The sequence below is a fragment of the Diuraphis noxia genome, unplaced genomic scaffold (genome assembly GCF_037042655.1).
Source record: "Diuraphis noxia isolate RWA-SAM2 unplaced genomic scaffold, SU_Dnox_SAM2 contig0002, whole genome shotgun sequence".
NCBI classification, from domain to species: Eukaryota; Metazoa; Arthropoda; class Insecta; order Hemiptera; family Aphididae; genus Diuraphis; species Diuraphis noxia.
This window is the reverse complement of record NW_028301712.1, coordinates 77,194,944-77,210,702: the sequence shown is the minus strand read 5'-3', so window position 1 is coordinate 77,210,702 and position 15,759 is coordinate 77,194,944. Positions and strand designations below refer to the sequence as shown.

The window sequence follows — 15,759 nt, the reverse complement described above, 5'->3', positions numbered from 1 at the left end:
TATGTGATTTATTTATTATGTTAGTAGGTTGTTTAGTGAAGATTTTTTCCTCAAAATTCAAATAGGTCCTATATATTATACCATAATAGTACCTACTTATGCCGAGTATCAATCATAAAAAAAATCTGATTAATTTAATTATTCATTAAAATGTAATCATCCACTCATGGGCCATAAACTCATTGTTGAAGTGTTGATTCATTTAGCGATTGTTCATGTGACTCAATATTATAAAGTACAAATTATTAGCCCCCAATAATTATGATATACGAATATCTGTTTTTTCTTAAATTTGAAAAAAAGTACCTATAAATAAATAAGACCACGCCACGTATTTTTGTACACATCGATCTTTGAAAAACATTGCGAGACACATAATATTAATGTCACATATTAATACGAAAACCCCAAATTGTATTGATAGATTCCTATGGGTACCAGGAAATGCAGCTCTTGTTTGCTACAATGCTACATATTATATGATCACTTGAGTCCTAATAACTGTAAATTGCGATAATTAGACAATTTTTCACCAGTATTTCCTGTAAATTAAATTTTTGGTGACGGATATAGGTAAGGTTAGGTTAGGTTAGGTTGATCGACTTTGATAAAATTATTTTTGCTGGAGGGGGGCCTAAATTAAATTAGAATGTTTCCGTAATCAATTTCCTATAGGTATTATCGACGTTAATGATTTGAAATAGTATATTTGTGTAGTATATTTTGTGATGCAGTACTACAACTGCAATTGTACTGTTATAGTGATGAGTGTGTGGGCGTATAGGAATCATAGTTATCGTTTGTGGTGGCGGGTTAGACGTCGATGTCGATGATGGTCGGCTGAATGGGTGTCATGGTCGGTGACGGGGACAGGTCGAGGGCTTCGAGTGGCGACGATGGCCGGCGAAACGACGGTTGCGGCGTGTGAGCCACAGATGGGTTGGCAGTGGCCGAGATCGTTAGGGAAGGCGGCTGTGGCGTAGACGTCTGCGAGGATAGCGAACGTGACGGTGCCGATTTGGGGGACGGCGACAGACGGACGACGTCGGCCACGCGCGCGTTTTCCGTGTCGCTGTCGTCCGATTCATAGTTTTCGATGTCGTCGTGGTCGTCATCGTCGTCGATGTCCGCATGCAGCGACTGGAAATGTTCAAGCTCGCGGTCGCCCGACGATTTGAAGAACAACGGCAGATTGTTTGAGTGGCTCGTCTGGTAGCTCATGATGTCCGACGACAGCGGCGCACGGCTGGGCGGCAGCTGAGGTCGACAAGGCAGCGGCGCCGTCGGCGATGGACGCTTGACGAAGCCGACAAACGGTGTGGCTGACGATGCGGTCGCCGGGCCACTGTCGTCGTCGAACGAGGGTGGCGCAGACGGTGGCAAACCGAACGGTGAAGGGGACGATGATAGACCAAACGACGACGGCGATGGTGGTGGAGACGGGCCCAGCGTGCCCGGCCAATGATAGTACTTATCACTGTCTCCATAGTCACCCGAATCTGAAAGAGAAAAACGCAAAAAAAATATATCGACCGTTAAGAAAGTTTTGCAAAGCTTATGGATTTTTCAGATGTTATGAAATTTTTATTATTTTCCTTTTTGTGAGGTGACTGGAGGTGGGTGTTTTGACACCTAGTGTCAATGTTTATCGATATCGTCTGCTGCAGAATACCAGCGTCGGATCGATCCGTCTTTAAATTAGGATTCGTGATCGACAGGTGGGATTTCACGGTGAACGGATTAATCGTCATTGCATAAACGCGTGTTTAAAATTTCGTGTCTACGATAGTAATAGGCATAGTCACAATAATCATCAAAAACATCTTCTGTATAAAAAAAAAAACTAAACAGCCGTAACGGTTCGTAGACTCGGATAAAAATGATGTAATTTCGGCCGCATTCAGTGAATTCTGATTTTTTTTTTTGTATGTTAGATAACCTTAGTGCGTTTTTTCTAATACGTTTGTGTATTTAATCGTTGCGACGAGCTTATTTTGCTGGTGAAATGTGTGCTTTTCTACCGCGCGCTGTTAACTTCTATACGATAAACGTTAACGCAGAGCCATATTTTTATAACACGGTTTTCACCAATCACAACTCTGAATGCCTAGGCACTTAAAACAAGAAAAAAAAGTATGTTGACATGTATTCTACCGCGGTGGGAGTTTATTAATATCAGAGTTCGGATTGTGTGCATTCAATAGATGCATATACTATCTATATAATATGTGGAATAAAATTCTCACAATTCTATATATCGTTCTTTTTTAGTAATTTTATTTTGATGGGTATTTTTGGTATCTTTTACTTTTAAGAGTTACGTTATTGGGATTGCTTTTATTTATACCTAATATCCTTTGGCGGAAAACGTGTTCTAAGACAACGTTTATTTGAAACATATGAAAGGTTAATATGTGTGGTGAATACTCAATTATATTTTATGCCTAGGAGGCGTACGCGAGATTTTAATTAAATTTTTAAGTATTTTTTTAAATTCATCTCAGGTATTTTTCTCATATTGCACACACCAATCGTGGGCGCAGAGCGTAGGTACTCTTAAAGACCCTCTAGAACCGTGTTTGATAATGATAACAAGTATAGAGAAAACAAAAATGAATTCAGTCCATCAATATTGGGTAAGTTTTCGTCGACGCACCATTAACTGCGTCGGGCGCCTTGAAGAATGGACTGTTTGATGGCGACGGGAACTTGAACGCAGACGGGCGGCTACTGCCGTAGTCACCGCTGTTGTCGTCGTCATCGTCGTTGACATTGTTGTTGTTGTTGTTGTTATTGAAGTCGTTGTACTTGTTGTAACCAAAATTCAACGAAAGCGGTTGCGGTCGCGGCAACTGCGGCGCGAACGGTTCTCCGTCAACCTCCGACTCGTACTCGGACGACAGGGACAGCGATTGCGGCTGTAACGCGAACGGACGCAGATCGTCATCGCCACCGCCGCCACCAGACTCGTACTCGGACTGCTGCTGATGATGTGGAGGCGGCTCCGGTAAACGTTCTGGTTCACTGTGGTAACCATGGTCGCGATTGGGCGACTCTTCGCCGTCGGGTCGGACGTACCGGACGGACGCTCGGAAACCGTTTTTGGGGTCGGCCGTGTATTGCACCCGCCTTAGCACGCCGTCCGGTTCCATTACGGTATACTCGCCGGTTACGTGCGAACCGTCACGCGTCTCAGAGTGACCGTGGCTGTCGCCCGTGTTCGGGTTCTCCACGCCATACGCGAACGAGTAGTGTGGTTTGGCCTGCGGTATAACACACAAGATTAATGATGATCATGGTAATATATGTTTATAAATCATTGGAAGTAGCTTATTTGCGACATGCTGCATTTGCACCAAAAATAAAAATAAAATATTATAATCAGATTTAGACAACAAAAAAGCGCAAATTCAACATGAACAATGCCCCTCAATCGTCAGCAAAAGTTAATGTAAAATTTGTAAAATATGTATAATAATACAGTATTGGTAAAAAAAAAAAAACAATATATTTGATTCTATAGTCAACTATCCTATACAATTCGTCATTAAGATTGTTAATATCAATAATACAAATATTTATTAATGATAATTAATCAACCCACCTAAATTTATAGACAATTTTATTTTAATCAATTCTGTTCTATTAAATTTTTTTCTCTTTACTCGTTCTATGTTTTATAAATAAATTGTTTTCGTTAATTTTATCTTTACATCTTGGCCCTTTGGCCCTTATTTATCATAAAATAATATTATCTATAGATTTTAATATTTTATATATAGTTATCCAATAAATTGCTATGCTGCATAATTTTTCCTGTTTAAATCCGTAAAATATGTGTAATGATTTAGGGGCCAAAATGGTATCAGGTGAAAAAGTTGTGTCAATTAATATATAATAATATGTAGCAGTAGACAAGATTTACCTGCAAGTATGCTGACACCCACTCCCCCTCCCCATCCCCCGATGACACATGTATATAAATAATTATTTTTAGAATTAATAAGTATTTTTAAATCCTTCAATTTTTTATACCATATCTAAGAAGCGTCAGTGGTGATTCAAATGTCTTTATTTTTACAACGATAATGGTTCTAACAAAATATGGTTGTTTTATGTTGTAAATTGTTATAACTTATAAGCAGTAGCCAGTAAGCGCCGATGATTTGTTTTAATAATTTTTAATATGATGTTTATGTATACAAATTGATATTTGAATGAGTTATTTTAATAAATATAACTCTTAACTAAGTCTAGTTGCTTAACGTACATTGACTAATTTTACAAATTATTAAATGTTGATAGCTACGACCCCATATCTTCAAAAACTATAACACAGATTTATTATCCTTGGTAGCTAGTGCCTATACACAATGTTAATAATTACTCAAAAACTATCTTGACCACTAAATAGATACATAAAACAAAAGGTAGGTTATTATAATATGTATATGTTTTGGACATTTTAAAATTTCAATGCATACAATAAGTCCTAGATTATATGTGCTGTGGAAAAATAAATTATAAATAAAAACTTTTTATAATCATATTATATTACATTAAAATAAGGTAGGTACCTATGTGACTTTGTGTTATTAAGTGCTATAACAATTATTTTATGTTTACAAATAACTAATTTAAATTTATAATGTCAACATTTCAAATACTACAAGATGATTTTAGATTTATGATATTTACAAATTAAATACATAGTTGTTTTTTAAAAATAATTCACTTTTTAATCGTCGAATTAATTTTGATTTGTTTTTAGGATTTTGATTCTCAATCAGTTTTAACAATAAAACTAGGTTAGGTACTGTTTGGTTTGTTTGTAATCAAATGTTATGTGACCGTAGATTATGATTAATTATATAACAAGTTATCTAACTTTTATTTTTTATTTTATTTTGAGCGGAGCGATGAATATATTTATTATGTTTTACAATACTTTGTGTTTTATTTTTCGCATTTAACGACACCTTTAGGATAAAAAAAAAGTCATCCATTCTTCAAGTTTAAGGCTTGTTTCTGCTAGTAGAATTCCCCAGGGGAAGGGGAGTTACAACATTAAAAGTAAAAATATTGACAATTAATCTTAAGATTACGATTATTCGAAGTTCAAATTTTACAAAACTCGTTGAAGTTTTGTACACTTTTAAACTATTTTGCAAATAATAAATCTTACACATTTCAAGTTTAATTGCTAAATGCTTTTAATGCAACACAAAGCTTTTCATAAATTTTCCTTACAATAATCTAAAAGTATCAAAAACATAAAATAAACATTTTTTTTTATAGATTTATAGAATTATTTGTATTATTAAATATTCAAACGAAAAAATAATAAGCTTTCCTTAAACAAATTTAGGTTTTTTGTTATGATTGAAAAATTTTATGTTATCTACCTACTCAAAATTTTACCCATTACAACTTCACATAATATTATTTTCCAGACACAATGTAATTGCAAAAATATTTTGATTAATTTTAGGCTATTTTTTATTTATACAATATTAAATACCACGAACTGTTTTACCATTGTACGTCCTTATTTCATGATAATTATAGCTATAAGTTGATAACAGTAAATTATATGAAATTATGTTATAGCTATCGCTATGTCGATTGTCTTTATGAAAAAAAATTTGTTAACTCCACCTAAATTTTACTAAATGAAAAATAAGTTACTAATCACTTATAATTAATATAAAGTTATGATACAACAACCTTAGAAATAATGACTGACTAACAGTACCTACTTAGAATCGTTTTCACGTGTAATTCATTGATTTAATATATAATACAAACGAATATACTACAAAAACATACGAATTACATATAACTGTCATTTTCACACTTAAAAACGATGTACGGTTGGAACTAATTAACAGCAGAAAAGCATCCCTGGTTTTTATTTTTAGTTAAACATTGAATGTGTGGTAGCTATAGGTACCTACAGTTAATAAAATATTATAATGTATTATTCAAAATTTATTTTTCAACTGAACGTGTTTCTAATTAAAATAAAAAACGAACAATTACTATACTACAATAGTATTGTGGCCAAATGTCCTAATACTGTCATATTATTTTTATCCATTGATGGGATTTCATATTATTATAATATTTTTTTACTGTTCAGTATTTTACTTTAAGTGATATAACACTAAATCAAATTCATGAAATTCCAAAGGCAATTCAAGCAAATACGTTTTTAAGGGTCTCTGGAGAACTTTATCACTCGTTAAATTTTTAGTTTCATCAATGCCATGAATTAAACAAGGAATATTCATTTATTTTATTAAATTGAAATTCTTGTTAAAACAAAGTTGTTATTAATTCTAAAGTTATTAACATTTAAACTAGGTAAGTAGTGAATATTACAGGTAAATTCAGTCCCAGTATTGTATAGGAATATAATAAAATAAGCTGTAGATACATTACCACATAATCTGGCCCATAATGATTGCTTTCTTCGTTCGCACTTTCGAATTCTGAGAACGATGATGTTGGCGAAGACGGACTCCACGGTTTGACTTCGTGTACTTCCCCGGAAACGGGTCCTGTAAAAGTGCTCCAAGCATACGAGGCAGGTATGACTTCGATGGCATACGATCGTAACGTGAACCAACATAATGCAACGGTCTTAAAGAAATATAAATAATTGCAATTATAGTCCTGTTTTATATTAGGGTGATATTTTAGACTTACATGTAGGATGACGATCATTTCTGATAACTGATTGTTTTGTTCAATCCATTTGCAGGATAATAATTATGTTGTTCTGACAGTAATGAACGTAATCACAATAATAATAACTGCATTCGTACTGCGAGATAATTCGATGCGCTTCGTAATCTCCCACTTTAGAATCGTCGCGACGATGGATGATTTTTGTTCCAAATAAATCACTAACCGGCATCACAGATCAACGATCTCGTATTCTCGTCTCAAAATAATTGTCAATTTTTACTAAATACCTACATAATATTTATAAATAATCGATTAAAATAAAATCATATTTCAATTTTTATCGCCACTGCGGAAATATTTCGTTGGTGCCTATAAATTATTGTTCATTTGGTAACGGATCACTACAGTCGCTTATTATATAACTGTTAATAATTATTGTTATATGAATTGAATTTGAAAAAAAATTTGTAAAATATGTTATGTTATTCATTGTTTAGATTTGTGCAATTGATAAACAGTGCACACTCTCGCTTGTTCTTTAAGTTTATTCATTATGTACTTATACTATTTGGTCACATTATTTATTTCGGTAAAACTTAAAAGTTATTTTGTATATTAAAAATGTATTAAACCCTAGTATAATCAACAATAGTTTATTATATTTTTTGTTGAAAGGTTACAACCAGGGTCGGACTGTACCGGCGAGGTACCGAGCAAAACTCGGTGGGCCGTTCATAATAATTGATTTATAGGCCGATTTATTATAACACCTATACTATATATTTTATTTAATCTTCTAGTTTTTAAATTTTAGTTTTATTAAGCGCGAATGCGCGATTCATATTGTTCGGGCACGACACGAACCATTACGCACGTTCAGGCACAACAAATCGTCCAAATAAAATAATTTTCACAGGCGTCAGGCATACGCAGCTCAAGGTTTATAGATAATCTTACCTATCTTTATCTATACACCTTGTACGCAGCAGCTATAGCACGGATAATATTATAAGTGCGGATTCTATTAAAAGATTAGCAGATAATTTACATAATTCAGTATCATATGAAGACAGTTAGAAAATTATGCCCAATCAAATATTGTCCGATCATGATTCTCCGCCTGAGTCAGCATGTAAAGATTGCATAATTTGTTGTTTTAAAGTACTTCATCAGTATCAATTACATATGAGTGCATACAAAAATTTATATTTAGCATATAAATATATTATATCGCTAACTTTCACACAAGTGAGTTGTGAGCGAACATTTTCCAAACTAAAATATATTTTGAATATATTATGTATGTTGTCTCAAGAAAAACTGGAACATTTTTTACTTATGTCGGTAGAAAAAGATATTTTGTGTAGTGTTAAGAACGATGTAATTGATTGAATAGCACAAAAAAGTAATTTGTTAAAGCAAATATTGACGGTCCAATAGTTAAGACTTTGAACTAATATATTGAGACAATTTAGGCTAAGATGATTTTATTTTTATGTCATGATAAGAAAATATGTTATTAAATTAAATTTTAAACTTAAAAATAAATATGTCATTTAATTTAATAGAAATGTTGCTTGTTAAATTAAATACTGTTATTTGTTAATTAGTAAAACATAATTTAAAAAATACCTAATTATACTTCTTTAAAATATTTTAAATTATTTAATCATTTAATTTGATATCCTCTGACGTCGAAGACCTCATATATTTATTTTAAAATTTGAGGAGGTTTTGATTCTGTTTGAGAAAAGTTGATTCCCTTAAATTTTATTTTGTTTTGTTTTCATGGAAAATACATACATACTAGAACTAGATACACGATGAAAAGAGGGCCGAATTTATTTTATTACCTCGGGCAGGACCGAAATCCCTGGTTACAACTAAAATCTAAAATATAGAATTGAAACGGTCCATCACACATGAAGTACTAGGTATGCAATTCATATTGCATGTTTGTGTAATAATTTGTATGGAAATTTCCTTACAGGAATAAATAAATTAATGCACCAACGTCAAGTAATATATAATATTGAAAACAAAATATTAAATTATGTCGATTGTTAATAAAATTAAGATTTTAGTGTAAATATTACAATATTAAATATGCTTTTGCTATTTGTCAGTGTAAAATTATATTGATCTTATTATATATAGGTATATATATAATATATATATTGTGTAATGTAATACAACAAGTGTCAAGTACCTATCAATTGACTATCTTGACATCACTTATTGATTGACGAGTAGTTGCTTATATTATATCTATAGTGTTATGAAAATATGTTTACGACAGTATGATATGGTACGGATTTTTATAAATTGTAGTAATATATTTCTTTTTTAATACTACTTAAAATACCATATTTTTTAAAATTATTTTGTCATATTATTTATGTAGTAACTACGTCGTATGTGTTGATGTTTTATTGAATGCTATTATATAAAATGCAACTTTCTTCTTATATACGTTTGATGAGGTTAAGTAAGTATATAAACTATTATATTGCAAGACCTATGGAAAACTATTGATATACTTACTATTGTGTAAGTGTATGTAACATAATATTCTTATTCCTTAATATTGCAATGGTCGATTTACAGTAAACACTGAACAGTAACAATTAACATCGTAGAATTGAATATTTTAATGTAACATATATACCCATGATCTATAAGTTATTATTTGTATTAGATGCCTACCTATATTATTAAATAGGAAAAATAATATTATACAAGCAATATTTATATAGGCAATTATATTTTAATATTAATGGTTGTTTATTCTGTATTAATTTAAAGTGCCTATAACAATAATCCATACTATAATATATTTAATATTTATTAAAAATACATATATAGGGACAATTAGGGACATCCTGTGTATACTGTAATTATTTAGTTTCAAATAAATATTATTATGTATAATATGTTTCTCTTTCCTATTTCATATGCAATTCTCTCTTTTTAGACTACAAAAAGCCTCTTATTGATAATTGGTCACGGACACATATATAAATATTACCAAGGTCGTGTGTCTGTTGCATACGAGTCTTAATATCCTTAAAAACTGATAATTTCACCGATTATTAGTTATTAGTTGCACGGTGAACGCAATCATGGTTTGATGTAAAACGGTAGTTTTTCGGCATTAGTGTACATTCAGGATGAGGTTCATCAATACTATTTATATTATGATATGAAAGAGTGATTTATATACGCGATTTATTATTTTAGCACAACGCTATACGAACAGGAAACACGATTCCAGAGCAACCGATTTGAAAACCGGTAAAACCGTTACTCGTCCATATAAGGTACAAATAGTTACAGTACCTATACGCTAAGTATTTAGAAGAAAAAATAATTATAATACACACAACCACAGAGCGACCAGTAGTCAGGCCTCAGCAGAGTAAAAATGGTTTCACGCATCGGCTACGTTCAAGTGAGAAATATAATAATGTTTGTTTTATACTATAACTATATAATTTCATGTTCTGACAATATTAAGATCATGCAACTTGCTTTGCACTGTACTTTTTTCTATTAGTAATATCTGTTGTTGTTAATGATCGGACTCGGTTGATTCTGTGTTGCATATAATACATAATACAGACAAGACTCGATGCGGTAGTGCAAGTGTTTGTATGGGTGGTAGTCGTCGGGTTGATCACACAATCATTTGCAGACGACACGAAAGTCCACGATAAGAGACAGTTAGAAAACGAATGGGCATCCACGTCGAAAAAAGACCACAAAGTATGTAGATTAAAATAAAATCGCGAGAGCGCACTGAATAACAAACTCACACGATAATAATATTACACTGTATAGGTTATTTTTTGTGTTTTGAATGATTTTTACGACCGTATTTCTCGTGGATTTTATAGGGACCAAACACGTACGAATTTAGATACGACGTAGAAAATGCACCAACAAACAACATACAATACCGTATGGAAGAACGTCATCCCAACGGAAGTGTTGTGGGAAGTTACGGGCAAGTCCAACCTGATGGTAAAATAAGAGTGGTGTCCTACGTAGCGGATAAAGATGGTGTAAAGTAAGTGAATTATGCAAGTCGTGAAAATTTTGAAAAACTTGTTACAACGATTTTCATCAGTCTTGTCACTTGTTATTATTAAAATATGGATGCTGTTTTGAATTTTTTTGGTATTAATTCTTAATTTGGGAATTTATGAGGAAATCTATGTCCATATTAGATTTTAGATTCATGAATTATTTTCTGTAAAATATTTTTTTTTTTTTTGCTTTTGGCTCTGTTTGAAAATGTTGATTTCCTATACTTGATAAAATTGAGCTCTAAAAATTTTTTTTTAATTTTTAATTTAAAAAGGGGGTTCATAGAGATATTTGTTGGCTCACAAAAAACAAATAGATGTAAAATAAATGTATAGAGTTACCAATGGTTACAGAAAATAAAATAACTATTATAATTGGGTATAATTTTAGATCTGTATTTTATGTTTCATCAAAACTACCCAGCTGAATTTATTATAATTTTGTGAAGTTCATATCAACGGAGTTTAAGGCAGGATAAATACACTGACATTAATTAATTTATCAAGGCAATGCCGTACAAAATAAGCTATAATCAATAAATATTAAATATTACATATTTATAATAAAATATCTTTTATATAAAATCAAATGTGTAAAACGGATTAATTTTATGAACACCTAAAGTTTTTGAACGCTTTTTATGAAATTTATGATAGTATAAATTCAGAAAAATCCGTAATGTTGCAAGCTACTTTTTATAACTAACATTTTACTCCTAAACATCGTTAAACATACGTAGTTTACAAGTTTACTCTTCTCGATAAACCATTATTTTGTATTTTTATGTAGTTGCCATTCGTTAAATAAAATAAAATAGTTGTTTTTAAATGATTGGATATAATTTTAAACTTCTGATTTTATATAAGAAGTATATATATTATTAATTAGGTACAGCTGATCCTGTAAAGCGTAGCCCATGACGAATTAAATACAAGAAAATATATGTTATCTGCAACTGCAATGTAGATTGTATTTAACTATTGAAGACAAAAATATAAAAATATTCTACATATTTATGAATTTGTACATAAAGTATATTAACCGTTAAAATATCAGTTATTAATTTGTGGTACATAATATTATATTATATTTTAATAAAAATAATTTTCTTCCGGATGATGTATACCGCTAATCTCCTACGTATACAACCTTTGCAGCTCCAATTAATTTGTTCTACTTTTATTTTATTACCTATGCTGTATAGTGTATATCTACTGAAAAATACTATGTTAATATGTCTCATATGCTTGTTTAGGATTGAGTCTGTATATTTAAAATAAATAATATGCGATGGAAGTTTAAATAATTTTTTTAACCTAGGTATAGTTAATTTTATTGGGCGTTTCTAAGTTCTAACATATATTATATATTCTACGTATTATATTTTTATTCTACATTTTTATTAAAATATGAATTTTCGATTGTATAAGCAAAATAAAAGACTCAATAATAGCATAGAAGTAATTTTGGTTTTTATAATTAACTGTTTATAACGTTTTGGTGAAGATAATTTGTAATAAATCAGACGCGATTCATATATTATAATATTAATTTATTTAACTAAGTGAAAGGTTATTAGTTAATAGTTATTATTTATTCATTAGGTTTTTAGATCAGTGCAATGTTATTAGTTTTGTTATAGGTTCTTTAAATTTTCGATATGTTAAAATTAATTTATATTTGTTTAAATTAATCTACATATGAGTGCAAAATAAAAAACAAACTTATTTTGTATATTATCATTACAAAATTTTTGAGTAAATGTATTATTTGATTATTTGTATTTATTGTTAAATCTAAATAATATATTTATAATTTTTATACATATTATATGTATAAATATCTATTGAATATAACGTTACTATGTTGGTTATTTTCGTTATTCTAATACAAACAAAATAATAATTCCCATAGGTGCCTTACAAAATATTTATATTTGTATATCATTGTCTTTCTATATAATTTAATACCTAATATATTTTAACTTAACTAGGTACTATAATCTCCACTTTTTTCTTCCAAAACATAAATTTAATAATATTTTTAAAGTAATTGTTATTGATAAAAAAAATATAAATTCCTTATTTTATTCATGGCATGAATTTTAAAAAAATCAAGACGATAAGGCACTCCCGAGAGCAGATAAAGCCATGCATGGCTTGTATGGATTTTCTAGTTGAAATGTTTCAAAACATTTAACGAATCACAGTACTAATTATTTTTTAGTTGTATTTCTGTTTTAAACCTTGGAATTGAAACGTGTGAACACGTATCCTTGCGAAATATCAAATGTCGAATCGAATTCAATGATTTCATTGTATATCCGATTGTGAAACGATTGTAGGTTTACCAAATCCCTTACAAAAAAACAAAAATTTTCTGTACTTCAAAAAATACCATTTATTTTATAATGATTGCTGTCACCAAAGCTTGTAATCATTATGGTTGATAGATTATTTGTACATCGGCGGCAATTGCCATTAGTTGATTTTGTTGTTGTTATATTTTGTTGTAAAATTTAAAATTTTTAAAAACTTTAATATTAGTATGGGGGTATTTGCGTAGAGTCCAAGTTCTGCGTCTAAGGTGTTGGGTAAGTAGAGGCTGCTGATTTTGTCTGTGTGTGGCAGGCGTTCTGTGAATATGTGGTTGACCCCGTAAGTTCATTTGTACAATAATTGCTCCTTGGTCTCTGTTCTTTTGGTACACTTACATGTGTAAGTCGGGTTATAGGCCAATTTGGAGTTTATTAAATAATATTTTATCACTTATGTTTGGAAAGGCGTTAGGCCAGCCGAAGATTGTTTTTTTTTATTATTCTTAATTTGGTGTTCTGCTTAAGCCAGTGGGTTTGCTATTTGAATTGTATTAACTCTTTGATTTTGTTTTTTAGGATACATATTGTTTCAAATTATTCCTTTTTTTTTAACACATTATAAATATATACTTACCCTGATCAAATTGTCACAGAGCATACGTCAAGGACAATGGAGGAGATGATAAGTACGTGGCTGAAGGATCTAATCTGGACCCCGTACAGCGGGTCACATCACAGATCATACATTCGGCTGTACAATCGCAACAACACAAATCACCGTTGCATGACAAGTATCACCGTCCGACGCCAAGCACTGCGGCTGCGGCCGGTCAACGGGTGAATACGGCGCACGCGTATCACCAGCAAAGGACCAACGTGGATCCGGCGACATTTCGGCCGGAAGACTCGCCGGGCTTTCAGGAAACCAATCAGCCATTCGTCGGGGACCAGCTGAAAGACAAGTTGCAATCGTCTTACGCTGAGTACCGGGTCGGTTCTCCTCAGCAATCACCGCCGAATCAACTGGTCCAAAATTCCGCGCCCCTACCGCCCGTAGTGCCGTACAACCTGCAGCAAGGCACAGTGCCAGCCCAGCAGCCGTCACACTACGTGCTAAACGTACCGCCCCTGCCATCGCTAGGTGACAACTCACCGCTACCGCTACTACCCGGTCAACAGCCCCTACCCATCACGCCCGATCGGGGACCCATCATGATACAACTCCAACAACCGCAACAGCAGCAGCCACCGCCGTCCACCTATCAGCAACAACAGAACTACCTGCAGTATCAGCCTACACAGGTGCACCAACAACAGTTGAGATTGCCTCAGGGCCAACAGCAGTTGCTCCATCCCAGTCAAGTGCAACAGTACCAACAACAGCCAGTAAGGGTACAGCCACCAGTTCATTTGCAGCAACACGTCCAGTTGACGCCGAACCAGCAGCAAACGGTCCAATATCAGCCACAGCAGGCTAGAGTGGTGTCGCAGCAGGCGTTACCACCTCAATACATTCAGCAGCAGCACCAGCAGCAACTTCAGCAACAACAACTGCAACAACAGCAGCAACAACAACAGCTACAGCAACAACAACAGCTACAGCAACAGCAACAGCTACAGCAACAGCAAAAAGTCCCGTACCAACAGTCAGTCATGCAACAGCAGTACCCGCAACAGGTCAACATACCGGCACATCCGTCGCAGCTGCAGATCAGGGGAAACGTACAGCAACACCACGCGGTGGTGCCGATGCAATACTTCCATCAACCGAATCCAGCCACTACAGTGGAACAGTACCGGCAACAGTTGCAACTGCAGGCGGCTGAATCGCAGATATTCCCGGTCTTCGTGTTGCCACCGACCAATAGCATTTTAGATTTCGAAAGAAAGCGTCCACGGTTTTAAAGACATTTTCTAATAATATCATATGTATTGTTTCAATAGCAATAAACTTTATTTAGTTTAAGTTTGATTTTTTTTTCATATTGACCTGATGCGTTTATGAATATCATAATCATAATTATAATATATAATATGTACAAACGAATTTTTATAAATGTAGTATAAATTAGAACCTAAATGTATTTGATGAATATAAATTTACATTTTTTACGACTCTGTAGTTTTATTATTTTATTATTATGTACAATATTATAAGAAGACGCGACGATGTATGGATAATCGCGTTTCTCGCTACCACGCAGTTGTAACTTGCAAATATTAGAAGGTACTAACAGTCCGGGAACTCACGACAATATAAAAACTCGATTTGAAGAATCAGTGGATTTATTGAATCTGTGAATGTTTTAATTAATATAAATTATGTACATTACTGGTATAGTTGTGAAAACAAACAGAATTGAGACGAATCAAAATATAATAACAAAAATCACTTCAACGCCTTTATATATGTAAAAAAAAAAATAATATTATTACTACGTTCTTGAGAAGGTTTATAAAACAATATAACATAACATCTCCGTGCGATCCTCATAATATATGATGATAATATTTGACTTTAGAAAATCGACTTATTCAGCAAATATTTTTATTTTATTTATTTATTTTTTTTTTAAAACCAATCGGTCCATCCCTAGCTATCTGCTAAGCTCCTTTCTATGTATCCATACCTTTTTCTTCCTATTCAAATATCAGGAACT

At 32.4% G+C, this 15,759-nt stretch overlaps 2 protein-coding genes across 4 annotated transcripts; one reads left to right on the top strand and one right to left on the bottom strand.

Moving 5' to 3' along the window:
* Positions 1–48: 48 nt before the first annotated feature.
* Positions 49–6,810, bottom strand: LOC107162466 (uncharacterized). The gene is made up of 4 exons (XM_015509387.2): positions 6,712–6,810; positions 6,445–6,645; positions 2,657–3,263; positions 49–1,499 (listed from the first exon to the last, which is right to left on the bottom strand). Exons 1-4 carry the CDS (start codon positions 6,727–6,729, stop codon positions 814–816), a joined length of 1,512 nt encoding a protein of 503 aa, XP_015364873.2. The 5' UTR covers positions 6,730–6,810; the 3' UTR covers positions 49–813.
* A 2,233-nt stretch (positions 6,811–9,043) lies between these two features.
* Positions 9,044–15,214, top strand: LOC107162471 (uncharacterized). 3 transcript variants are annotated; one of them, XM_015509393.2, is made up of 5 exons: positions 9,044–9,181; positions 9,934–10,144; positions 10,315–10,458; positions 10,590–10,762; positions 13,753–15,214. In XM_015509393.2, exons 2-5 carry the CDS (start codon positions 10,118–10,120, stop codon positions 15,002–15,004), a joined length of 1,596 nt encoding a protein of 531 aa, XP_015364879.2. In that variant the 5' UTR covers positions 9,044–9,181; positions 9,934–10,117; the 3' UTR covers positions 15,005–15,214. The 3 variants fall into 3 exon arrangements, with proteins under 3 accessions (XP_015364879.2, XP_015364880.2, XP_089077341.1); XM_015509394.2 differs by lacking the exon at positions 9,044–9,181 and adding an exon at positions 9,722–9,868; XM_089221215.1 differs by lacking the exon at positions 9,044–9,181 and having other exon boundaries at positions 9,784–10,144.
* Positions 15,215–15,759: the final 545 nt, after the last annotated feature.

Bases quoted from the DNA above. Each gene is read 5' to 3' on its own strand.
- LOC107162466 (XM_015509387.2), bottom strand. The intron at 3,264-6,444 runs GTAATGTATCTA...GTTATACCGCAG, and splicing joins ATTATGGGCCAGATTATGTG to GCCAAACCACACTACTCGTT. The intron at 1,500-2,656 runs GTGCGTCGACGA...TTTCTCTTTCAG, and splicing joins GGCGCCCGACGCAGTTAATG to ATTCGGGTGACTATGGAGAC.
- LOC107162471 (XM_015509393.2), top strand. From the start codon at position 10,118: ATGGTTTCACGCATCGGCTACGTTCAA. The intron at 10,145-10,314 runs GTGAGAAATATA...TACATAATACAG, and splicing joins CACGCATCGGCTACGTTCAA to ACAAGACTCGATGCGGTAGT. The intron at 10,459-10,589 runs GTATGTAGATTA...TGGATTTTATAG, and splicing joins CGTCGAAAAAAGACCACAAA to GGACCAAACACGTACGAATT.